Raw genomic sequence first — 23,933 nt, forward strand, 5'->3', positions numbered from 1 at the left:
TAGCAGTTCTGCAGTTGTGTACAAGAGAAGTTAGTTATTGGCGGTGACGGTTTATTTATTCGTGCTCCGCATAAGGTTCAGACGAATTGCTGTGCGGATAGGCAAGTGATGTCAGGGCGCCAATAACCATGTCATGATGTGGTCCCAATCCTTTTGTCAAGCTTATCTCGACAAATATACTTCTGCATTATAAGGTTGTTGATGACATCACCATCTTGTTTATGTCAGAATATTATTAGGAACGCCTGTTGAACTGAACCTCAAGCGCGACTAGCTCTGCCTTTTTTTTGTGACTTGCGCAGCTCTATGGCAAATCATGCCAGGGTTGACCCCGTTTCTGCTGCTAATACTCTATCCTCCTTCGGGCCTTCTGCAACCTGGTGCGTAATACTGTGATTTATTGGTGGCTTAAGGTTAAGGAAGTGTTTGGATGAACTGTTGTAGGCACTTAGCTAAGCACACCAATAAAGGATAAAATTAACTTGCATGGTTGTTGGCTTGTTGTTTCAGTATTCAATATACGCACAGAGCTCTAGTTTGCACTACGAGTGTCTTCATTTTGCTTATTTGTGTATGTTGGACCGGGATGGGATCCCAGTGTAAAGGAGAATGTGCTGGTGCGCCATAATCTTATACTTACCTCGTTATGCACCCAGCTCGACTGCAATATGCTTTAATACTCTGTTCACTCTGTTTCTTTTCTCATCTTTTTTTTGCTTATTTGTCTCTTGGCATCCATTCTCCAGGTTCTGTTGCTTACTGATCCTTGAAACTCGTGGCCTGGCGCAACTCGGCATCGGACAATTTCCTATCTCGGTATTTGGTGCCACCTAGTTACATGGAGGAGTATTTAAGCAGGAGATCCAAAACAGCAATTGGTTATCTAAGAAGAGGTTCCAGCATCTCTTCGAGAGAACGAGGTTCTGAAGAGACGACCTGTCAGAACACCGATGGACAGGGGAGCCCAGCAGGAGTCAATCCTGTGAAAACCAGGCTGGCTGATAATCAGGAGAGACCAAGATATTTGCATGGTTCATACAACTCTGCAAGCTCAACGGCCATTTCCAGAAGATTTTCCAAAGTTCCCCTTCGGAAGTTTGGCGAGGAGAAGCGAAGGCAGTCTTTGCTGGAAGGAATCGACATTGCTCAAACAAGTAGAAGAAAGGCCGAGGCCAATAATGTGGAGGGTAGTAAGAAAATAGTTGCAGAGAAGCAAAGTTTAGGTGCTTCACGGACCAGAATCAAAGATGACAAATTGGGAGCACATGACCCTGAGGTTTCGCATTCTGCTGGTTCTTCAGATGTACCTGCTCATACAGCTGAGTCCTTGGTAAGGAGCGCTTCACTAAGTTCTGGAACACATAGGCAGAAGGATAAGGAATTGAATTTAGGCATACCTGGATATTCTTGCTCTTCGTCATTTACTAATCAGCCTACTATACCTAGAATTCCTTCCGTTGGCGCAAAGCCACAGAATGGTCTTAGTACTGGTGAACAGAGACATGGACCATGTGGTCTTAAAAACCTTGGTTGCAGTTCAGTCTCTGATGTTTTGCCGTCAGGATGTTCATCTGATTCAGCTTATAGCAGGAGGTTTGATGCTGTTAGAAAGAGAGTTTCTGACGGGGAAAGCTCTTCAAGATCAAGGGTCATAAGTGGACCCTCCGGTTTAGGTCGTTCACATACATTGTTTCCTAGCATTAGCGGTCCTAGGATCAGAAGTACTGATCAATCAGCTCCTCAACAAACATTAGGTAGCCTCAGCAGAAATATTCAGGATTCAGCAGTATCAGTAAGGACAAGACGAACTTCTCGGGACAGTAGGTTCAGGATATCTGAGGAAAGACAGGATGGCATGCTTTCTCTTCATGAGTCTACTGTGGGGAATCAACAGTCCATGGGGGTACATTTTTCAGTGGAAGAGGTTTCTTCAGAAAGCTCAATAAGACCATTAGCTGTGGAACTACCTCATGCAATTTACTCAGCTGGTCGTCAGGTGTCAAGTACTCGTACTACAAGGGGAACATCGAGCTCTCATTTTGAGGAAACTCCCCCACAAACATCTCGTGGTCTTTTGCGAGAGAGACGTGGTCACAGACGCATAAACATGGAAGGCATTGCAGAGGTTTTTTTCCAAACCAGTTTTTTACATTGGTTCCAGTATCTCTGTTCTTTTAGATAGGTTATATGTAGGATTAACTCCATCATGAGGATAATTATTTTGCCAATGACATGCACTATGGCTAAGGAGGGTGTTCTAAGTGTTTCTTTGGTCTATACTTTTATGTAGGTATTACTAGCGCTGGACAGGATTGAACAAGAAGCTGAGCTCACTTACGAGGTTAGTGAGTTTGCCATCATTTCCGTAAATTTCTCAGGACTGCATTTTCACTGAAAATGAACCATGTTTAGCAGCAATTGCGGGTATTGGAGACAAATCTGTTACTTGGTGCTTTCGCCTCCCAAGATCAGCATAGAGACATGCGAATGGATATTGACAACATGTCCTATGAGGTATTATTTTTGTCATATATAATTCTTACTGAAGGGGTTCATTACAGAAGTGGTTTTCTTTGCGAAACTCATTTCTCCATCTGTGATTTTCATAAAGTTGAGACTTGATGGGACAGCTTCTGGTATACTCATTCAAGAGTAATTTCTTTTTCCTTTTCCTGAACAGGAACTATTAGAATTGGAAGAAAGAATAGGCTCAGTAAGTACCGCACTTTCTGAAGAACAGTTTGCCAAATGCATCAGAAGGCGTTTATATAGACGAGCCGCCACAGAAGTAAAAACATCGATCGTAGATGACAACAAGTGCAGCATATGCCAGGTAAATATCTACCAACTGGATTCTATTATTCCTATGGGCTGCTTGGATTAGATGTAAAATTAGTGTGGCCAGCAGCGTTTAGCACAAAAGGAACTAACTGCCTGTGGACACACTAATTTTACAACCATTCCAAGCAGGGCTGTTACAGAGTATAGAATAAAATAAAAACCATTTGGTATTGAATATTTTTTTTGCTTTGCATCATCCTTTATTTCTTGGCTACCAAGTGGATATGTTGACTTTCTGTGTTCAATTTGCCGATTAATCTTCTTGACATTGACCAAGAGAACACTTCTTCACAGTCAAAAAAAAAAATAGAACATTTCTAGAACTGCCATGATCATCCTTTTTTTTTAAATGCCATGATCCCACTATGCTAGTACTTTTTTTTTGGTTGAGTACATATCCAAGTGTCCCATCATGAAAATGACCAGTTACTTCATTAGTTGCTTGGTACTTGTCAATGTTTTAAAACTGTTCGCACTTAAGTTCGCATCGTCCCTACTTGTTCCATACTAATGATTCTTCTGCACCTATATATTGAAAGAGAAGTGCTACTACAATCTACCTTTTTTGTCAAAAACACTACCTAGTATACTCGAAACGCTGTCATCTGAAGCTTCTTCCAACAGCGCCAATTATCCACTTGGTGCTCCTGGAAGAAAATGGTGCAAAATAGCGCCTAACAGGGGTTACCTAACTGCTTTATATGTAGAAGGTGGAGGGCCCCGTAGATCCTTATTGATGAATATGGTTTGCTGTTGCTATTCCAGGAAGAGTTCCTGAAGGGCGAGGAGGTTGGCAGGCTGCGGTGTGAGCACCAGTACCATGTGTGCTGCATTCGCCAGTGGCTCCTGCAGAAGAACTGGTGCCCGATATGCAAGGCTTCAGCGTTGCGCTCTCTCAACTGAACCTAACCTTGGAGGTTCAGACTTGTAAAGTACTTCCACCTGTCTGAAAGTAGCCTTTGGTGTGTGAACCTGCGAATAATCCAGTTTGTAAATATCAAATGGATTCTGCCCTGAAAAGCCCCCTACCAGATCCGTGGAGACCGTGCAGAAAATTTCGAAACAATTTGGCAGCATCGACATGAAATACATATGATGTCACAAAAATATTGACATTGAGAGAAATGTTAGGAAAAAATATCTTGGCTGGCCAACTGAATTTCTCTAGCACGCAACTTTTCCTCTTGGATTAGCGTACAGAACATCTCTTATCTGGCAGTTTTTCCGATCAAATGCCAGTTTGAACTGTCAACAAAAAAAGGTAAGCGTCAGGTCGACCAGGTATGGACTGCATAAGGAGATAACGGCGAGGTGGGCGCTGAGTGTTGGATGCCAGGAGACGCAGTGATATTCTTAAGTACAGTACTAGGGCACCGAATCGAATGTCATAATACAATGTGCAGGTGCATTGGATGAATTCTATGCTGCTGGCGTCGACGAAGCTGCCTGGTTATGTATTTTTGTTTCGGCTTTTTTGGTTGCTGCCTGTCATCGCTTACCCGAGAGGCTAGCACTCCAAAAAGTTGAGTTAGCATCGTCCAACATGTCATGTCCGTGGCGTGGATAGGCCCAAGCATGCAAAGAGCATGTACACCTATCTTTTTTGCAAATGAATACCAATTGCGCTTTATTGCAAAAGTGCAGTTTGTGTACTTTAAGAATGTGGAAAGAACATAGTATATGAGTAACTATAACAACCTTACCACTTTTGTCAGAAAAAAAAACTTTGTAGAAATTAATACTCCAAACTTTGTACTATATGCGAGGGCCGCCAAAAGGATGCATAGGTACAATATATGTTTTCCATACGGTTGATGTTCTTGTGAACAATCCTCATAGTTCTTGTTAGAGCATCTCCACCGGTGCGTCCAAATAGTCGCCGACACAGACGCCGGCATTGCCGTATGGGGGGGGGGGGCGCCGACACTGCATCCTCTATTTGGGGTTGCTGTTCTCACACCGAATATGAGTTTTTTTTAGACAAACTAAACATTTACTTGTAGTTTCATTTTCATGTCATTCAGGATCGAGGAATGAATAATATTTGATGGCAAATCCGAGTAAAACATTATTCTCTCCTCGACCCCGGATGACATGTGAAACCTGCTTCATCTCTAGCCTACTACCTACTGGCCACCCGGCTCTATGGAGGTGGACGATCACCCGCTACTCTCTCCGATGCTCTCTCCCCTGCTCTCTCTGCTGCTCCTCCGTCGTCGATCCCCCGCTGCTCCTCCGTCGTCGATCCCCCACTGCTCTCTCCGTCAAGTAGGCGGCTCTATCCGCGGCCACCGCCTCCTGACGTAGCAGCTGCTCTAGCTCCTCCTACCGTGCGACGGTGATCCAACTCCTGCCTCCGTAGCCGGAGCTGCATCTTCGCCAAACGCCGGCACTCGTAGACTTCATCCTGACGACGCTGCTCCTCCCGCATCAACCGTCGCAGCGCAAGCTGCTCCCACCCCTGCTGCTGGCCCACCTCCCACCGGCGCTGCCGCTCCGCCTCCCACGGCTGCCGCGCCTCCTCCCGGTGCCGCCGCTCTGCCTCCTGGTCTTGCCGCTCGTCCGCGACAAAGGCATCTACGGTCGCTGCTAGCGCCGGTTCCTCCCACGCCTCGTACTCTGCGAGCTGCGGGTCCTCCTCCACGACTTATACGGCCGCCTCTAGCGCCGCCTCCTCCCACGAATCGAACATTGTGGTATTCTTTAGGGTTTAGATTTTTGCACCAATGAGGTGGGGGAGGAGGGATAATATAGACCGGCGGGCGAGAAACCTCCCGCGCGGCGTCGTGGCGGGAGAGTTTCCAGCCCGGCGTCGTGGCGGTAAAATCTTCCGCGGCGTCCTGGCATCACTGGCATGCGGCTCCCACGCCCAAAAAAAATTCGCCTCGCGAGGCGCCGGCGCGCCCGATTCGCACCCTTCGCGTAGGGGTTGGCACAGGGTTGCCGGCGCTTCTATTGGGCTCGAAAAAGTGCCGGCGTTATTTGAGGCGCGTCGGTGTGAACCCATTTTTGCTGCCGGCTCCCAAAACGCTATCAGGGCCGCTATGGAGCGCGCCGGTGAAGATGCTCTTAAGCGCATATATGTTTTAAGGGAGTTCGGTACACAAATATTAATATTATATCTTAAATACTGGTACTGCATATGTGTGAATGGGATGCGTCGATGTTGAGTTGGTGAGACGCCCATGTACAAATTTGCACTTTTCTCTTCGCTGTTTTTGTTTGGCATTTTTTTAGCAGGTAGCACACCCTTTTATCCCCTTTTGAGTTTGGATCAATCAAATGTGGTTGGAGTGTCAACCTAGAAACATTGCATTCAGATCCACCACTTCACTCGTGGCAAAAATAAATAAAGCACCAGTTAACTAACTGAAAGAAAATTCTAGGAAGTAGATGATCTGGAAGCATGTAGTGAATGCATGTGTGTGCAATTCAGTGTAGCACATCAACGTAGGTTAAGTTAGGTACTACTGTCCAATCCACACGATGTAACTTTCCCCCCAAACCAACAAAAGGTCTTTTTAAAATACGATATAAACTTGTGGTTGGAGTACAAGCATAAAAACACGTGTCACTGTGATCTATCTTGCAGGTAGGATCATTTGTAGGAAAAGGTCTGAAAATTTTGTAGAAGTTTCTTTTATTTTTGAAATATGCCAACTCATTCAGCGGTTTCGGTCCTAACGCTCTTGGGGGCGTCGTCGTGGAGCTCAGGTTACCTTTAGACGTGTCTCATTTTCATCGACGGACAAATTCTCGAAGCCCTTAGATGTTGGCGTGGGGTGTTCTTCTATCTTTTACACGTGATTAGTTCACACTTCTCCTTGTCTTTGTTGTTTGTCGGTAGGATTGGCGCTCCGCGACGACCCATAGTAATAGGACATACGGTCATCTCCGTTGACATCTTGGTGGGTGCGGTGCAATGATGTCCGATGGTTTTACAAGGTGGTGTAGTGTCACCCTAGTTGCTAGTCTCGGGGCTTTCTGTGGGGTGTACTCCCATTTTTCATCTTTGTTTTAATCTTCGAGATGCTTTATAGGAGGGTTCCCTTATCACTTTGTATCGGTGTGATTTTTTTAGAGAAATCGGCCACTTTATTGATAATCAAAGCAAATCATTACAGAGAGTTTTCCGGATGCATTCAGAAGTAAAGTTTCTAAACACCGAAGAAATAAACTGCTCAGCCGAGCGAGTGAGGATGTGAGCCGAATCATTACAATGACGAAGAACATGACTAATCGAAAACGAAGAAAATCAAGTCTGAAGAAACTTGATCTCCTGGATAACCACGCCAACGATGCTTCGATCCAGCTGTGGCGACTGCTACCGTTGAACCAATGAGACAATGGTTACCTTTAGGTGTGTCTCATTGTCATTGACGGACAAATTCTCGAAGCCCTTAGATGTTGGCGTGGGGCGTTCTTCTATCTTTTACACAAGATTTAGTTCGCACTTCTCCCTGTCCTTTGTTTGTCGTTAGGATTGGCGCTCCCCGACCCAGAGTAAGAGGACAAGCAGTCATCTCCGTCAACATCTTGGTGGGTGCGGTGCAACGATGTCCGATGGTTTTACAAGGAGGTGTAGTGTCACCCTAGTTTGTAGTCCCGGGTGCTTTCCGTGGGGTGTACTCCTATTTTTTCATCTTTTTTTATTTAAAATCTTCGATCGGCTTTATAGGAGGGTTCCCTCGTCACTTTGTGTCGGTGTGACTTTATTTATAAAGCGGGGTGAAAAACTGTTTTAAGGACATGCAAACTTCATCCAGCGGTTTTGGTATTGTTGACGGTGACGCCTATGTCACCACCCTCGTGGGGTTGTTATCGTGGAGCCCACATTACCTTTGGGCGCGTCTTGTTGTCTCAAGTGTTTCCGGTGTTTTCGAAAAGAGGATTGAGAAAACACTATTGTTGTAATTTGACATCTTTGATTACATGCTAGCTCTATCGTAGCGGTATCATGCCAATACTTACAACCACTCTTGATTTCATTGCTGCAAATTCGTATTTATACATGAAAATCATGTGCAGTAACAAAATACTTTCAACTTTCTTCGATGAAAATAAAAGAATAATACGCTAACAAACAAAACAAAAAGACAGTAACACAAACACGCACAAGTCTTTCCTGAAAAGAAAGGATTGCTATTACACAAATGCGCTACAAAAGGCACAATTTAGATTGAATTGCTTAACACTCTATCCCTCCTACTTGTATTTTACCAATCTGATATACAAATACCGTTGGAGATGCTATAAAAAACAAAACAAAAAAGATAGTAGCCCAAACAAACACAAGTCTTCCAGAAAAGCAAGGACCGGCCACTGATCCATCCAGTCGCACCACCCTGTCGTGCTCTGCTCACTCGACACGAGCGAGCACCACCGGCCAGACCGGCCACAGATTCAAGCCGTCCATCCCACCAACCGACGGCCCAGATCGCGCTCGCTGGCCCCCAAAGCCAAACCCCGCACGGCCTCTCGTCCTCCTCCACTTGCTCGTCCACTCGTTCGTTCCTCGCTGCCTTGCCTTGCCTTCGTCTTCCTCCTCCCGATTAAATCCACCTATTTAAATCCCAATCCCCCAACGAACTCCCACTTTTCTCCACCATCATCTACCAGCGTCAGCGGGCTAACCCTAGCGAGCCGAGCCCCGCCATGGGATAGGGCTTCCTCTGCGCGGGCGCCATGGAGTGGGACAGCGACTCGGACGGCAGCGGGGAGGAGGACGAGGAGGAGGAGGGGGTCGGGCCCTGGGGCGGCGGCGGTGGAGGCGCGGGCGGGGGATTCTCGCTGGCGATCGAGGGCGTCCTCGGCGGCGCGTGCGGGCTTGTCGTGTCGGACGCGCTCGAGCCCGACTTCCCCATCATCTACGTCAATAGAGGCTTCGAGGACGCCACCGGGTACCACGCCGAGGAGGTGCTCGGCAGGAACTGGTGAGTCTCTGATTCCAGCTTCCGTGTTCTGTTTGGCCGTACATGGCGAATTCGGGCGTGCCCGCCCATCACGATTCGTGCCGCCCGCGCGTGGGGCTCGTTTATGCTTTGCGGGGGATCTGGGTACGTACTAGTGTTTAGATTGGAGATGATTTAGTGGAACGAACAAACTGCAGGAACTGGTAGTTCAATTCGATTGGTTTGCAAAATTAGCTAGCGTCTACTGTTATTACATTTTTTCTGTTTGGTGCTGATAGCAGGCTAGCAGCGACCCGTGTTAAATTAGGAAAATGGCCCATGAGAAACATGGGCTTACTGTTTGTTCACGCTACAGTCTTTTTGTACCCACTTAGGTTTTCAGTGCTATATATTTGATTGCTTTAGATGGAGTAGATACACAAATCTCTAGCTATGATAGTTAGGAGTCAGAGTACTTTAGTCCCAAAAAGGGCTCCGTTGACATGAAAACGAAACAGCAACTAGAATCATCACTATGTTATATCTACTTATTTAGCCTATCATATCAGCAACAAAGGATGCGAACTACAGTTTTTGTGTAACCGCTTAGGACTCATGCCGTGCGTGATGTTCGTTTATGCTTTGTGGGGATCTGGGTACATGCTACCAATACTAGTGTATTAGATTGGAAATGGTTTTTAGTGGAACAAAGTGCAGAAACTAGTAATTCAGTTAGACAATTGGTTTGCAAAATTAGCTAGTGTGTACAGTCATTACATTTTTCTGTTTGGTGCAGATAGCAGCGACCCGTGTTAAATTAAGGAAAATGGCCCATGAGAAACATGGGCTTACTGTTTGTTCACGCTACTTTTTTTCTTGTAACCACTTAGGTTTTCAGTCCACCTATTTAGTTCAATTAGTCCCAAAAAGGGGCTCCGTTGCCACGAAAAGGAAACAGCAACTAGAATCACTATGTTATATCTACTTACGTAGCCTATCATCTCAGCAACAAAGCATGTGAACTACAGTTTCTATGTAACCACTTATGACTCATGCCGTGCGCGATGTTCGTTTATGCTCTGTGGGGATCTGGGTACATGCTACCAGTACTAGTGTTTAGATTAGAAATGGTTTTTAGTGGAACAAGGTGCAGGAACTAAGTAACTCAATTAGACAATTAGTTTGCAAAATTAGCTAGCGTGTACTGTTATTACCTTTTTCTTTTCTGTTTGGTGCTGATAGCAGCTACCCGTGTTAAGGAAAATGGCCCATGAGAAACATGGGCTTACTGTTTGTTCACGCTACTTTTTTTCTTGTAACCACTTAGGTTTTCAGTGCTTTATATTTCATTGCTTTAGATGGAGGGGATACATACCTCTAGCTCCCCAGCGACAACAGTAAAGGAAGACATATCATGGTTAGGAGTCAGTATTTTAGTCCAAAAAAGGTCTCGTTGACACAAAAAGCAAACAACAATTAGAATCACTGTCTTGTTTACTTATTATGTAGCCTATCATCTCAGCAACGAGCCAACGAAGGACAATAGCTAGTAGTAGTTCAGTTAGTTTGCAGAATTAGCTAGCGTGTACTAGTATCTGTTTTCTGTTTAGTGCTGATATCAGCATCGCTGCTAAATTAGGAAACGGTTGATGAGAAGCATGAGCTGACTGTTTGTTTTCAGCTAGGCCACGCAACATGCCCAGCGTGGTGTCCGTTTGTTCTTTGTGGGGATCCGAGTACATCCTACTTACAACTGTTCATAGCTTTATATTGCCAATGATTTAATGGAACAAAGGGAAGTAACTAGTTGTTCGATTAGTTTTCAGAGTTAGCTAGCTTATACTAGTATCTATTTTCTGTTTGGTGCTGATATAAGCAATGGCGTCAAATTAGGGAAATGGTCCATGCGAAACATGAGCTTACCGTTTGTTCAAGCTACTTTTTTTTTTGGCAACCACTTAGTTTTTCAGTCGTTTATATATTTGATTGATTTAGATGGAGGAGATACATACTTCTACCTCCCCTGTGAGAACAGTAATATTATAGGGAGGAGTCAGAGTATTTTACTCCAGTTAAGGACTCTGACTAGAATCACCGACAGTCTTTGGTTAGCTGTCTCTTTTTGTTTATGGGTCTTGCCTCTAACAAAAATGAAATCAGTTTGTTAATTTATGGCTGCACTTCTACTGCGATATCTTATCTTTTTCTTGAGGCGCTGCCCCGTTTTTAACTAGTTCTTAAGATTGATTTAGGATGGAACACCTGCCTGCTTTTTGTTAGGGTGCCAGTCCTCTTTTAGTCGAAACAGTGCGAAATAAGCAGAATGTCTGTGGTTTTTGTCATCTGGCCAAAATGTTTCAGACAGCCTATAGCTCTGGTCTAGTCAATTCTTCCATTCCAAAATGTTGGAGCTGTACTCTTCTACTTCTACCTGTTAGCAGCCTGTTAGCCACTTACCTACAACCAATTGTAAATTAACTCTGTTTTCTTTACAATACATCTTATTCTTTTGGCACTTCCTGTAGTACTACTTTCCTGGCTGGTGCATCCACTCACTTTCCAGATGAATTTTCCTCAGAGCGTTCTTTAAAAAAACATTTGTTGTACAGTATCACTTATTTTGCTAGAAGTTTGATTTAAGATGAAAACTTATTCAGCTACTCAACTGTCTTAGGCTTGAAATATTATGCTATCTGGGGAAGCAGTAAGAGGGACACTGATTTAGCATCAGGTCTAATTATTAGTCTACAAAGCTGCAGAAAGGAAAAGGACCAGTTTGTGATTAATGATGTTTGAGAGTTGTGGTTATGTTCAGGAAATGGTGTTTACTTGACAAAACATCATAATGTTGTTTTAAAAAAATCTTGATAGGATAAATTGAAATATTGAAATGTCAATGGAAAACTGAAACGGCAACTAATACTTGTCAAAGGGCTCTCTTCCTGATTTATGAGTTTTTATTTGAAGTAATGTGTGCGTGTGTGCGAGCAGGGGGTTTGGATGAAAATGAAATGTTTTAGAGGAAGGGAAACACAACCTATTTGAGCCCTCGGTGCTCTAAACTGTTCGAATAACATAGGTGTTTAGAAGTTGCCTGGAGACACATATGGTGGATGTGCTGTCACTAGTATGCCACACCTTGTTGTTGTATGCAAGCTAATAGTTGGAGCTTTTGGTAGAAGTGGCTTAATTAATGGTGTTCTTTAGAATTACCAGGGATAAAGTTGTTAAGGCACACCAATGTTAGGGTGCTTGAACAGTGTGGTGTGACGAACTCCTGACCGTAATTTGCTTTGCTGATGTTATCACTTTACAATTTACATATGATTATGAGCATGGAAAGAAACAAAAATAAATACATACAGTCATGCTAATCAACTTGCTATCGAGACAAAGATACATCTCTTATTTGCTTATCTGGTACAAGTTTTCAAAGACTCCATTTTGATTTATGGCTATCATGCAACTTAGTTGAAAAGGTTATGTTCGTCATTTTACTTGTACGTTCCTTAACTTACCATTCTTATTGACAATTATTTTGGTACTTCTTTCGCAGCCGGTTCTTGCAATGCAGAGGACCATTTGCTCAAAGAAGACATCCTCTTGTTGATGCTGTAGTAGTTACTCAGATTCAGAGATGCTTAGAGGAAGGAACTGAGTTCCAGGGTGATCTGCTGAATTTCAAGAAAGATGGTTCCCCATTCATGACGACTCTGCAACTAAAACCCATATATGGAGATGATGAAACAATAACCCATTATATGGGCATTCAGTTCTTCAACGACTGTAACGTTGATTTGGGGCCGTTGCCTGGCTCTGTGGCAAAGGAAGTTGTGAAATCGATATGGATTGCACCAGATAATACTATCCGATCAAGTCCAACACGGAAGGGTAACTTTTGCTCTGAGCATTCTAATCTCTTCCAACTGAGTGATGAGGTACTGTGCCAGAAGATCCTATCAAGATTGTCACCTAGGGATATAGCATCCGTAAACTCTGTATGTAAACGTTTGTATCACATGACAAGGAATGATCACCTTTGGAAAATGGTTTGTCAAAAAGCATGGGGCAGCGAGGCTACTCGGGCTCTTGAGAATGTGGCTGGCACAAAAAGTTTGGCATGGGGACGGCTAGCAAGAGAGCTGACCACATTGGAAGCTGTCGCCTGGAGGAAACTGACAATTGGGGGTACAGTGGAGCCATCTCGCTGTAATTTCAGCGCTTGTGCTGTAGGGAACCGTGTTGTCCTTTTCGGTGGGGAAGGTGTTAACGCGCAGCCGATGAATGATACATTTGTGCTGGATTTGAGTGCCAGCAAGCCAGAATGGAGGCACATCACTGTGGGCTCAGCTCCTCCTGGCCGCTGGGGCCATACCCTGTCATGTCTAAGTGGATCACTGTTGGTTCTGTTTGGTGGATGCGGAGGCCAGGGCCTGCTCAATGATGTCTTCATTTTGGATTTGGATGCAAAACATCCAACATGGCGTGAGATTTTTGGCCGTGCACCACCAGTTCCGCGGTCATGGCATAGCTCTTGCACACTGGATGGATCAAAGCTGGTGGTTTCTGGTGGCTGTGCCGACTCTGGTGTGCTTCTCAGTGATACTCATCTCTTAGATGTAACAATGGAAAGACCTGTTTGGAGGGAGATACCTGCACCTTGGACTCCACCTTCTAGATTGGGGCACTCGCTCTCTGTTTACGATGGCAGGAAAATCCTGATGTTTGGTGGTCTTGCTAAAAGTGGCCCTTTACGGCTCAGGTCTGGTGATGTATTCACCATGGACTTAAGTGAAGATGCGCCGTCCTGGCGGTGCATCACTGGTAGTGGAATGCCAGGAGCTTGTAACCCAGCTGGAGTTGGCCCACCTCCTCGCCTTGATCACGTTGCCGTGAGCCTTCCTGGAGGGAGAATCATGATATTTGGTGGTTCAGTAGCAGGTCTTCACTCTGCTTCACAGCTTTACCTCCTGGATCCAACCGAAGAAAAACCTACCTGGAGAATACTGAATGTTCCAGGGCGCCCCCCGAGGTTCGCCTGGGGCCACAGTACCTGCGTTATGGAAGGAACAAAGGCAATAGTCCTTGGGGGACAAACTGGAGAAGAGTGGACGCTGACTGAAATACATGAGCTTTCTCTGGCAAGCTCATTAGTATGAGATCGGAAAGTCTCAGTCAAGCCTACAGGTTCCTCAAAGCCATGCAATACTGAGTTACTCTGTTGGCAGGTTAGTTGTGTATGCTTGAAAGGAGGCTACGATTAGTCTCGAGTAGATCAAACCTGGTTACTCCCACAATGTCTCGGGAGTTGCCTCATGTAGTCTATGAAGTAGGAATATGCTCTCGCTCCTCTTGCTGTTTGTTTGGTCTAGTACAAGATAAGTAATTACCGTTCATAACCCTTAATATGTGCTGTTCTCATCAGATGTTTCCAGCACTCTGATAGGGAAAACCGAAGGGGCTGGTGTTGTATAGTTGGGATCTCTGGTGGGACACTGCGATGCACTTCTGTGGCTGGGTCCCTGGCACCACAACGAACAACCCTGATGATGTTGTAATCGCTCTGAAATTTCGATCGCCTGGTCGGTTATGTTAAGTTTTGCTTTCTGTACTATTTCTATTTTCTGTGGGTGGGCGGCATCGTGAATTTTACCGAAGCAGGAGTTTATCCTGTTGCCGTACATTGTTGCTACTTCAGCTGACAGAGACCTTTGTAACACTGATTGTAGGTAAAAGTATCAGGTTTGGTTGTATGAAAAATAGGGAGATTCGCTTCCTCGCTACATTTTTGTTGTAGAATGTAATTTCACAATTTACAGAGATCCTGTTACAGCAATAGTAATCATAAGCTGATATTTATGTATATGCCATGTTGGACTCCATTTTGAGATCTGGTTTTTGGGGAGAATGAGAACCCCCACCAGTTCTAATAAACTCTTGCCTCCAGCTCCTGGTTGGATGCTAGTTGTGCAAAGAGTTGCGTATCCTGGTGCTTTGTCAATTATAGTTGGATGCTAGTTGCGCGCAGAGTTGCGTACCCTGGAGCTTTGTGCAATTCGCATAGGGCAAAGAGTTCACTGAACAAACAATTCTCCCAACCAATCACCTAAGCCAAGGTTCCGTGGCCATAGCCGATGGTTTAGCCGTGCAAGCAAGTGAATGGAATATCAGCTTTCCATGTCTAAATAAAGCACCAAACAAACGGAGATCCCATCCAAGTCATCTTCAAGCCATCGGCACAGCACTAACGGAAGCCAGGTCAACCAGGAATCAAGCAGCAAAGCGATTGATTGAAGCAACCAGAAACATATAAGATTCAGACAGACAACATCAGTTGTGCTTCTGCACGAAATCACAGTTTAGTTTAGACACCAGTACCAATCAATCAAACGCATCCCAGCACGGAAGCCATTCTACAACAGCCCCAGCAGCAGAAGCAAAGCACATCACACAACCCAGCGCTTAACACAAACCTTCTTTTCGAGATACAAAAAACAACTGGAAAGGTTTCCTGACAATCATCGCACAAGGAAGATTCCGCGGCGGTGTTTTTACATAGTGGTTTCTCAGACAGAAACCGAGACAGACTATAAGGTACTTCATAAAAGCTAAGATATTTACAAGAAGAATCTAAGATGGGGAGACCTGAAATGCTTGAACAAATGAGGGGAAGGTCTGCTGCTACTATCTTGTAATATGCACAATGAATTAGGGCTGAGATAGCAAAGAGAAGGTAGAAAGAATGAAGTGAGCAGAGCTGGAACGGTTCTGATGGTTGCAGCATTGTATGTCAGGGCTGAGCTTTCTTTCTCGCCGCTTGATCCTACATTTGCGGGCGTCGGCGGACATACCTGGCATCCCTGGATTGATAGGAAAATTACATGTCAGTGCGCGCCGAAGTGAAACATAATCAATTGCTAGTCTATAATACGAACTGATTTCACAGTTCCATCTGTGAAATCGCTTGTGCTGATTTTTAAAGGATCAAGATACTGCTCAAGGGCTATATACAAGTAACAAAATCTAGTGGTTGATAACTTGAATTGCACAAATAAAATCTGGTGGTTAAAGTGATACCTTATTTTATGTTTTGTGAATAAAATGTTAGTACTCTATAGTGACCAAAGGCAGTAAATCTCTTAGCAACAAGCCAACGACAAAAAACAGGGATATCAAAGTATAAGCGCAGACCTGTAATGACTGGCCATTCTCCTAGATGCCCCGGTAACTAGATATTCATCATCTACTCCACCGAACCTGATTTCTCTTATGCCTACGGATCTGGCCGGAACCTCGACAGCGAACCTTTCCTGAGTGGACCTGCTGACGTTCCTGCTTTCACTACCTCTCCTTTCTCTTGTCCTTGCTCTTCTCCGGCCTCTCGAAGATCCGAATGACTTGCAGAAGATACAGGACGTCCACCAGTTTCCCCTGACCCTGTGGAGAACTTCATAGTCATCACCAGCTTCATCATCCCCATACTCGATCACATAATCTCCCAGAACTATACTGTTGGGCACATGTGCATGTATCGTGCTCAAGACATCTATGATGTCGGACGATTGCTGGAAATTCTCCCAGTCAACTCGGCGAGCGGGATCAATTTCCGAAGGGCGGGAATTCGGATGCTTCTGCTGGGTGTGCTTCTGGAGGTCATGGAAGTTGCCAACATATGAACAGCAACTCTCTTCACAACATCTTTTCTTTTGGTTAAGATGCTGGCGGGCCTCACCGATAACAACCCACCCAATAACATCGCCTCTACACAATGGGCAAGCTGGGTGGTTGTTTGCACTTGATGAGATGATATGGATGCTATCGCGAGGAGCGATATTAACAGCTGAGACTTTCACGTTGACCGGCTGCCCGTGAGCACCTTTAAACCGCTCGAGGCAGTTTGAACGGGACTTGTCGGTGTCACATACGAACGGCCTACAGCCTTTCTCATAAGATGTGCACCTCAGCAAGACCGCGTTGTGCGGAAAATCAAGACATATCGGGCAAGTAACATCCTCTGTCCAGCTTCTGTCAAGTTGTATGTCGAGGTCGAAAGAGCTCGGCTTCGCCACCTTCTTCATCACCAGATTTCCTGAACCCATGCTGAAACTTGAACGTCGGACGCCTACCGAATTTATCTTTTCATGACAGCCTGCATGTCATAAAGCAGCATGTCAACTTACTCTTGCACTCCCATAAGCAATAAAAGCAGCAAGACTCTGCATCTCCATCACTGCACAAATACTCCAATCATAAGCCTAAGAGGCTGCTACAACATGGTACAGCAGCAACTTTCCAGATCAGCCTAGTTAACTAGATACGGATCCAATTAGTTGTACTCGCATCTAGCATCTCAATTGATCAAGTAATGATCAGCCAAAAAATTTACAGGTGCCCCACCCTCACATCATTTGTCAAGATAAAAGTTGTGAATCATAATGATTTGTTTTGCTTTGTTAAATACCATTTTATACCATGTGCTTGAGAATTTACTATGTACATCGAGTATAATTCAAATGTGCAAGAGAAGGAAACCAAGCCATCTTGTGCGCTACCAACTCTATGAAAACATTCCACCTAAATTTCCAAAATATTCGAATAGATTGACCACAACCTACCATTTCAGCACAGGAACAAACAGTACCAGAAATTGGGGGAAACAATTCCTAGAACAACATGGATGCAGTAAACTAATCATCACACTAGGAATAAAACTGGAGCAGATTTGGCACAAGAAACTAGTCAAAATCTACGCGGCAACTAACCAAAACCCAGAGACTAATTCAGTTAAATTCGCCATACAAACACCAAAATGGAAAAAAAAAAACAAGAAATAGCTCTGACACAGACAAGCTTGGTACTGCTACCCGACTAAATAAGAACTGCTGGGAATAACAAAAATCTCAGAAGGAGGTGGATCCACAACAAAATCTTCAGAATGACACAAAAAGGGAAAGAATCAGAGGAAGGGAAAGAAAGGAGGTGACGGGGGCGAGGCAAGAGAGACGTACCGCCGCCGGCCGTCGCGCTGGAGAGAGCAGCGAGCTACGGACGGAGGCTGAATCGCCGCCGCCTGCCTTCTTCCGAATCGCGCTCGCTCTCTCTCTCTCTCTCTACACTTTTCTCCTCTGACACTCTCTCTCGGGCGCCCTTAATATTCCCTGCGATTCGCACCACCACGGCACCACTACTACTAGTCGACTCGTACAAGCATAAAAACTCCAACTTTTCTCTGCTTCCGTGAGGAAAAGCCAACAAAAATCGAATTTCTTTATTGGGCGTTTTCTCAACAGTACTGTATTTGGTTTGGTGTGAGAAATGACTCGGTGGGGGATGAAGGAGAAAGTGAAAGTCCGCGGTGCTGGGGTAGAGTGATGCGCACAACTCCAAAGCAAATGTCTAATGCTACTGTAGTTCTCTCTCCTTGCATCATCCGGCTGCCCTTTTCAACGCCTTTTGTTTTTTCTCCTCTTTATTTACTTAGATGACGAAAACACCCTTGGAACAGTTTTCTGCTGAGACTTTCTTTAGTTTACACACGAGAGCTAAACAATTTTCTCCAGAATTTCTGGACGCAGTTGAAAATTAGAAGTACCTCATGCATTCACACTTACCTCTAGAGCTCGGTTTAGTTAAAGTCAAACTTTATAAAGTTTAATCAAATAATTAGGAAAACATAATGTTCGTTATGAAGTATAATTTTATATTATATTTTTTCGATAAAGGGAATATATTAATATTAAAAAAAACCAATTACACTCAGCCTTTGCAACAACGCAACATCTTAATAGCAGTACGGATGCACACAGCTAAAAAAAGAAAAGAAAACTTAAAAACTTATTATTATATGTATTTGGTATTAATAATATTGAAATTTTCACATATTTTTGGTTAAACTTTATAAAATTTGACTTTACCTAATAAAACTTACGAGATAAATAAAAATAGAGAAAATATTTGCATAAAATAAGGTTCGATGCATCAGATCGAATCAGACACGTAAAACTGAGGAGCAATCTAAACCCACTTGCCAAATGCCACTATTCAATTGGCCTCGTGGCTTTCATTCCCATTTGTTTAAGGGGCGGTGACCAAAGGTATTGTCCCACCTGATCCGAGCTTGCGTGATCACACATTCTCATTTTAATATCCTTCTCCAAATGTAAACACCAACAGCAATGTGTATCCTTTATTTTAAAATATATATTTATTATATTTTAAAATATTAAAAACAAAAATAAAAATAAAAACTAACGTGTACTTCTTCATATGCTAAGTACACATGAAGCCTTTCCATGAAAGGCTACCTTGACATTTAGGCTGCGTAAAAAACATAAAATTTGGTGCTAAAAGAAGGCTTTTTTGTGAGGTATGTTTTATTTTCTACATCGACTACAAAAAATAGAGGTTCTCCATGGAACCGTACGAACACACATAAATTATCGAGATGTACATAGAAATTTTTTGTTAAAACTTTTTCATAATTAAAAATATGTTTCTGGTGAAGGAAGCATATACACTTGAAAGCTAAATTGAATTTCCGTTTCGGTCCAAAATAATAAACGTTCAATTTAAAAAAAGATGTTTTAGAAGTTCAAATAGAGGTGGTACTGTCTTTCTACTTTGTCTATTTTATTTTCTAGTTTCTATTATGAGGACTATTAGTGTTTTTCTAATAAAATTAGGGGAGATATCTTCTCGTAAAGAAATAAATAAAGAAATAAATAAACTGATACACTGGGCTATCTTATCGCATTTGTCTTGCATTTGATAATATCCTCAGCTTTGCAGTACGTACATTTTACTCGTATTTATTTAAGGTAAGGTTGATCGTATTTGGCATCTAATTGAATAAAAGAGATTGATTCAGTTTATAAGAAAAATCCAGTCTAAAAACAATACTCGTATCTGTATTATTTAGTATGGCATGATCGAGGATACAAGTCAATTGGCTAGACAAACAATTCTTTCATTACAAGGTGGCCGAGTTGTGGGCACTCGATCGGAGGTATGTACAAGTACCCCCATGAGCCATGATGATTCAAATCTCGATATTCATGCCTACACATAGTACGATTGATGATTCTATAGGCATGTTGTGTGGTGTCAACTGTCACGACGGGCTTCTTCTATGACACTTTAATATTTTTCTTAGGATTGAACATGATTAGGAAATTTGAAAGGTTATTTTTGCAAAGAGGTCCTTCAATCTATTAATCATAACAAAAACTATACAAAAATCCAAGGAGTAACACAAATTACAATGAAGTCCTTGGGCCATGACTACAAATAATGGAACGAGCCGAAGGTGTACCACCGTCATCGCTCATGGGAGCGCGACAATGAATGTACATGGACTTCTTCGTGGGCATGACACGGGCTTCTGGGGTCGACTAGATTTCGGGATCTCTCAACACCCCCACATGGGTCGCTTTTTGCCTAGCTTACCTCATGCAACAAGTGTTGGACAACTAACTGTCTCTAGCGGCATGGACTCCCTTACCCGCTACATTTCCATTTTGTGATCAGGAACAGGAGACCATACATCAGTTGTTGACGGGTGTGTGTGTGTTCTCTCATGAGGTCTGGGCTTGAATCCTTGTTTGCTTTGCTGGAGGAAGATGGATTGGATTTCGGAGCCTGACTCTGCCCTTGTGGAGTGGTGGGCCGAAGGATTTATGCCCTAGAGGCAATAATAAAGTGTTTATTATTATAACTTCATCTTCATGATTAAGTTTATTCCTTTATGCTATAACTGCTTTGTGTCTTGGATAGAAGATTCAAAGGAAAACTCATAAGCACATGTAGAGAAATAAACAAACAAGTGTTCTTGTAGTCCCGCCTGTAGGACTAGCTCATGTGTTGTTTTGAGAATCATGTTTTCCAGATCATGAGTATTGATAAATACTGATAACAGTGGGAGTAGATTGTTAAGGACAAGAATGGCACTGAACCGAGTTTTCTAGATATGCTATGAGACGTTATTCCGGTTATATAGTACTATCTATGTGTGTTCTTATGAGACCAATCCTTGTACCATGTGAGTATCAGAAATCTCATTCCCGAAAACATGTATTGGTTACCACCAGAACTCCAACGTAAAAGGAGATGAGAAAGGTGGTAGCCATATATGTTGGAAAGAGTGACCGAGGACCCGATGACCGCGGAGTGGGAATTGCTTATCCGGAATAATGAGAGATATCTTAAGGGCATGTCTCAATATTAGATGTCATCCAAACCATCTGGCTATACACGATTATAATATGTATTACAAGGACATTGGAATGCAAGACGAGAAAAAGAAATGAAACCGGATCAACGTTAACGATATAGTGATCAAGATTTAAATCACGAGGATATCAATGTCTCACCTCAGGATTTTCATAATATTGTGAAGCAATAGGATTGATACTATAAGATGTCATGGAAGGTTACCTAGTCATGAACAAGAGCTATGATGTCTACACACGCTTCTATTCTTGTAGACAGTGTTGGGCCTCCAAGTGCAGAGGTTTGTAGAACAGCAGCAAGTTTCCGTTAAGTGAATCACCCAAGGTTTATCGAACTCAGGGAGGTAGAGGTCAAAGATATCCCTCTGAAGCAACCCTGCAATTATGATACAAGAAGTCTCTTGTGTCCCCAACACACCCAATACACTTGTCAGGTGTATAGATACACTAGTTCGTCGAAGAGATAGTGAAATACAAGTAATATGGATGATTGTAAGTATTAATTGCAATCTGAACTAAAAATGGCAGCAAGCAAACATGTAGCAGGACTGGTTGTAAACGGTGGTTCAATGCTTGGAAACAAGGCCTAAGGATCACACTTTCACTAGTGGATACTCTCAACATTGATACCATAATTGAATACATTGATATTATCACTTCACTACGCTACTCTTAACCACTCTGCGGTTTGATAATAAACATAAATTCATTGCGTAGGTCTGCATAAGCATTCCTTAAAGTTCGCATTCTCAATCTATGGACACCCCACGCTGTCACTTTGAGCATACAAAGATGGTACTAACTAGTCACCATAATTCATAAGTATTTCTATAAATTAAGCATAAGAAACAAACATGGTGTGCACACTGTCACCTTCACACCGTTGGACAAGGTATTCCCGAAGATCACATAATAAAACCACTTGAGTAGCACAATAGTTGAAGCATAACATATACTTATTAAACTAGATTACAAAGCTCATGATCACATAAAGATCATACATGGAGAGATAGATAGATCACATAGTTACCGGTAAAGCCATCAGCCTTGGGGGAGAACTACTCACTCCTCATCATGAGAATCAGCAACAACGATGAAGATGGCAGTGGAGTCGATGGAGATGGCTCCTGGGGCAATTCCCCATTCCGGCAGGGTGCCGGAACAGAGACTTCTGTCCCCCGAATCTTGTCTGCGACGACGGCGGAGCTACGGAACGTTTCGTGGGTGGAGGCTTATTGATTTAGGGTTCATGCATCGGGAGGCTTCTTATAGGCGGAAGCGGGAGGTCGGTGGAGGCCAGGGTGGCCCACACCACCCCTAGGCGCGGGCCAGGGCTAGGCCGCGCCTAGGCATGGTCTGGCCGCCTTGTGGCCCTCCTCCGTCTCTGCTCTGGACTCCTTCTTTGCTCCGGGGAAAATAGGAACTTTGGCATTTGTTTCGTCCAATTCCGAGAATATTTCCTGTACAACTTTTCTGAAATACAAAACAACAGAAAACAGGGACTGACAATGTGGCATCTTATCAACAGGTTAGTTCCGGAAAATGCATATAAATGTCACGAAGTGTAAACAAAACATATAGCAATTGGTGTAAAACAAACATGGAGCATAAAAAATTATAGATACGTTTGCAACGTATAAAGCTATTATGGATGCCCCGATCCCGATGTTAGCTATTTATCGCAAAGATCTTCGGAATCATATCTATAAGTGATTGGGATTTCATAATATTGTGAACAAATAAGATTTACACTATAAGATGTCACGTAAGGTTACCCAGTCACAAAAAGAAGCTATTATGGATGTTCGGTCCCGCTATTAGGCATTGATCAGGAAGATTTTTGTAAATGATCGGGTCTGCCAAGGTCTTGTAAATGATCGGGTCTGCCAAGGTCACACGGTCAAGTGATTTATGTTATAAAGTACTTGATGCAATGGGAGAAATGATTGAACTATGTTTCGATGATTGTTTGGGTTCTGTTAGGGCCGCCCCTCCCTCCTATAAGTAGATGACCCCCTCATCTCCTCCAAACACAACACCAAGCCTTCGGATTCTCTCTCTCTCTTTCTCTCTCAGAAGTACTTCAGTACGATTCCATCCTTGACGATGGAGTCCTGCTAAAGCAAAAGCACGAACGCGTGCAACGCTGTAGAGGGGGTTGTGGCGTTCAACCCTCTAAGGAATAAGAAGGCGGAGATCCATCTGTGTTCATCTTCAGATCTTCATCGACTAGGAAAGGCCCTGCTAGAGCTCTTTATCGACTGGACTCTGAAGTTTTGCTCGGGCTCATCATCAACGTCGTCACCAGATCTCCTGTAAAAACCCCCAGGTGAGAATACAATGATCATTCTAGCAGTTTAAGTTGCTACATATATAGATCTTTGGAGTAATCATGTTAGTAAAAGTTTTTGTTTTACACACACAAACCCCTTCATGGGCTTCTAGAGATGCACCACGAGTAGATCAAAGGGACATTTGGATGGTGCCGACACTAGTTTTCCGGCGCCTTTGGTGTCAGCACAGCGAAGTCGTCTTCAACTCACTATCCTCCGCGGTAACCGTGGTTACACAAAAGATTAGATCGGAAGCAGAGGCTTGGGGTCACATTGGGCTGATCTAGGTAGAGACATTTGGTTTCCCTTCACCAATGCTAGGGAGAGTGGTTACAGGTTGTTGCGAGCTGCTACGCATGTGGCAACGTCGCAAAGCTATCACAACTTTGTGAACTTTTTCCGACACTCTTTCTTTCAAAATCGCACATTTTAGGGTGTATTTTAGAAAAACATTGTTTTTCTAGAAGACATACAAGAAATCATTGTGCTAAGTCCTAGCAATTGTCGCCAACGATGAGAAACATGTATCGAAAGGGCCATGCCTGCGACCACGCCAAGGAACATGAACACCGACCGGATCCCAGGAGATCCACCAGCAATACAACTCCATGCACTCTCTGTCGATGCTAGGTGCACCTATT

The 23,933-nt window shown here is 43.5% G+C and overlaps 3 protein-coding genes across 5 annotated transcripts; 2 read left to right on the top strand and 1 right to left on the bottom strand.

Annotated features, from left to right (window-relative positions):
• Positions 1-797: 797 nt before the first annotated feature.
• On the top strand, positions 798-3,825 carry LOC124685842 (E3 ubiquitin-protein ligase MBR1-like). Its single transcript, XM_047219875.1, has 5 exons — positions 798-2,125; positions 2,291-2,341; positions 2,416-2,514; positions 2,681-2,833; positions 3,607-3,825. Exons 1-5 carry the CDS (start codon positions 839-841, stop codon positions 3,742-3,744), a joined length of 1,728 nt encoding a protein of 575 aa, XP_047075831.1. The 5' UTR covers positions 798-838; the 3' UTR covers positions 3,745-3,825.
• Positions 3,826-8,511: 4,686 nt separating this feature from the next.
• Positions 8,512-14,424, top strand: LOC124691180 (putative adagio-like protein 2). Of its 2 annotated transcripts, XR_006998818.1 has the most exons (3): positions 8,512-8,774; positions 12,289-13,960; positions 14,158-14,424. XR_006998818.1 is itself a non-coding variant. In XM_047224442.1 (2 exons), exons 1-2 carry the CDS (start codon positions 8,527-8,529, stop codon positions 13,889-13,891), a joined length of 1,851 nt encoding a protein of 616 aa, XP_047080398.1. In that variant the 5' UTR covers positions 8,512-8,526; the 3' UTR covers positions 13,892-14,424. The 2 variants fall into 2 exon arrangements, 1 of the variants encoding a protein (XP_047080398.1); XM_047224442.1 differs by having other exon boundaries at positions 12,289-14,424.
• A 770-nt stretch (positions 14,425-15,194) lies between these two features.
• Positions 15,195-18,077, bottom strand: LOC124691181. 2 transcript variants are annotated; one of them, XM_047224443.1, is made up of 3 exons: positions 17,741-18,077; positions 15,924-16,881; positions 15,195-15,592 (listed from the first exon to the last, which is right to left on the bottom strand). In XM_047224443.1, the coding sequence occupies exons 2-3, from the start codon at positions 16,829-16,831 to the stop codon at positions 15,556-15,558; spliced, it is 945 nt and encodes a 314-aa protein (XP_047080399.1). In that variant the 5' UTR covers positions 16,832-16,881; positions 17,741-18,077; the 3' UTR covers positions 15,195-15,555. The 2 variants fall into 2 exon arrangements, with proteins under 2 accessions (XP_047080399.1, XP_047080400.1); XM_047224444.1 differs by lacking the exon at positions 17,741-18,077 and adding an exon at positions 17,574-17,588.
• Between the last annotated feature and the right edge of the window lie 5,856 nt (positions 18,078-23,933).

Source organism: Lolium rigidum, chromosome 2 (genome assembly GCF_022539505.1).
Source record: "Lolium rigidum isolate FL_2022 chromosome 2, APGP_CSIRO_Lrig_0.1, whole genome shotgun sequence".
NCBI lineage: Eukaryota > Viridiplantae > Streptophyta > Magnoliopsida > Poales > Poaceae > Lolium > Lolium rigidum.

What these genes read in the sequence shown, in the direction of transcription:
- LOC124685842 (XM_047219875.1), top strand. Translation starts at nt 839, where the DNA reads ATGGAGGAGTATTTAAGCAGGAGATCCAAAACAGCAATTGGTTATCTA. An exon ending in ACATGGAAGGCATTGCAGAG is followed by an intron (nt 2,126 to 2,290) that starts GTTTTTTTCCAA and finishes ACTTTTATGTAG; the next exon opens with GTATTACTAGCGCTGGACAG. An exon ending in TTGACAACATGTCCTATGAG is followed by an intron (nt 2,515 to 2,680) that starts GTATTATTTTTG and finishes TTTCCTGAACAG; the next exon opens with GAACTATTAGAATTGGAAGA.
- LOC124691180 (XM_047224442.1), top strand. Translation starts at nt 8,527, where the DNA reads ATGGAGTGGGACAGCGACTCGGACGGCAGCGGGGAGGAGGACGAGGAG. An exon ending in GAGGTGCTCGGCAGGAACTG is followed by an intron (nt 8,775 to 12,288) that starts GTGAGTCTCTGA and finishes CTTCTTTCGCAG; the next exon opens with CCGGTTCTTGCAATGCAGAG.
- LOC124691181 (XM_047224443.1), bottom strand. Translation starts at nt 16,831, where the DNA reads ATGGGTTCAGGAAATCTGGTGATGAAGAAGGTGGCGAAGCCGAGCTCT. An exon ending in AGAATGGCCAGTCATTACAG is followed by an intron (nt 15,593 to 15,923) that starts GTCTGCGCTTAT and finishes CTATCAATCCAG; the next exon opens with GGATGCCAGGTATGTCCGCC.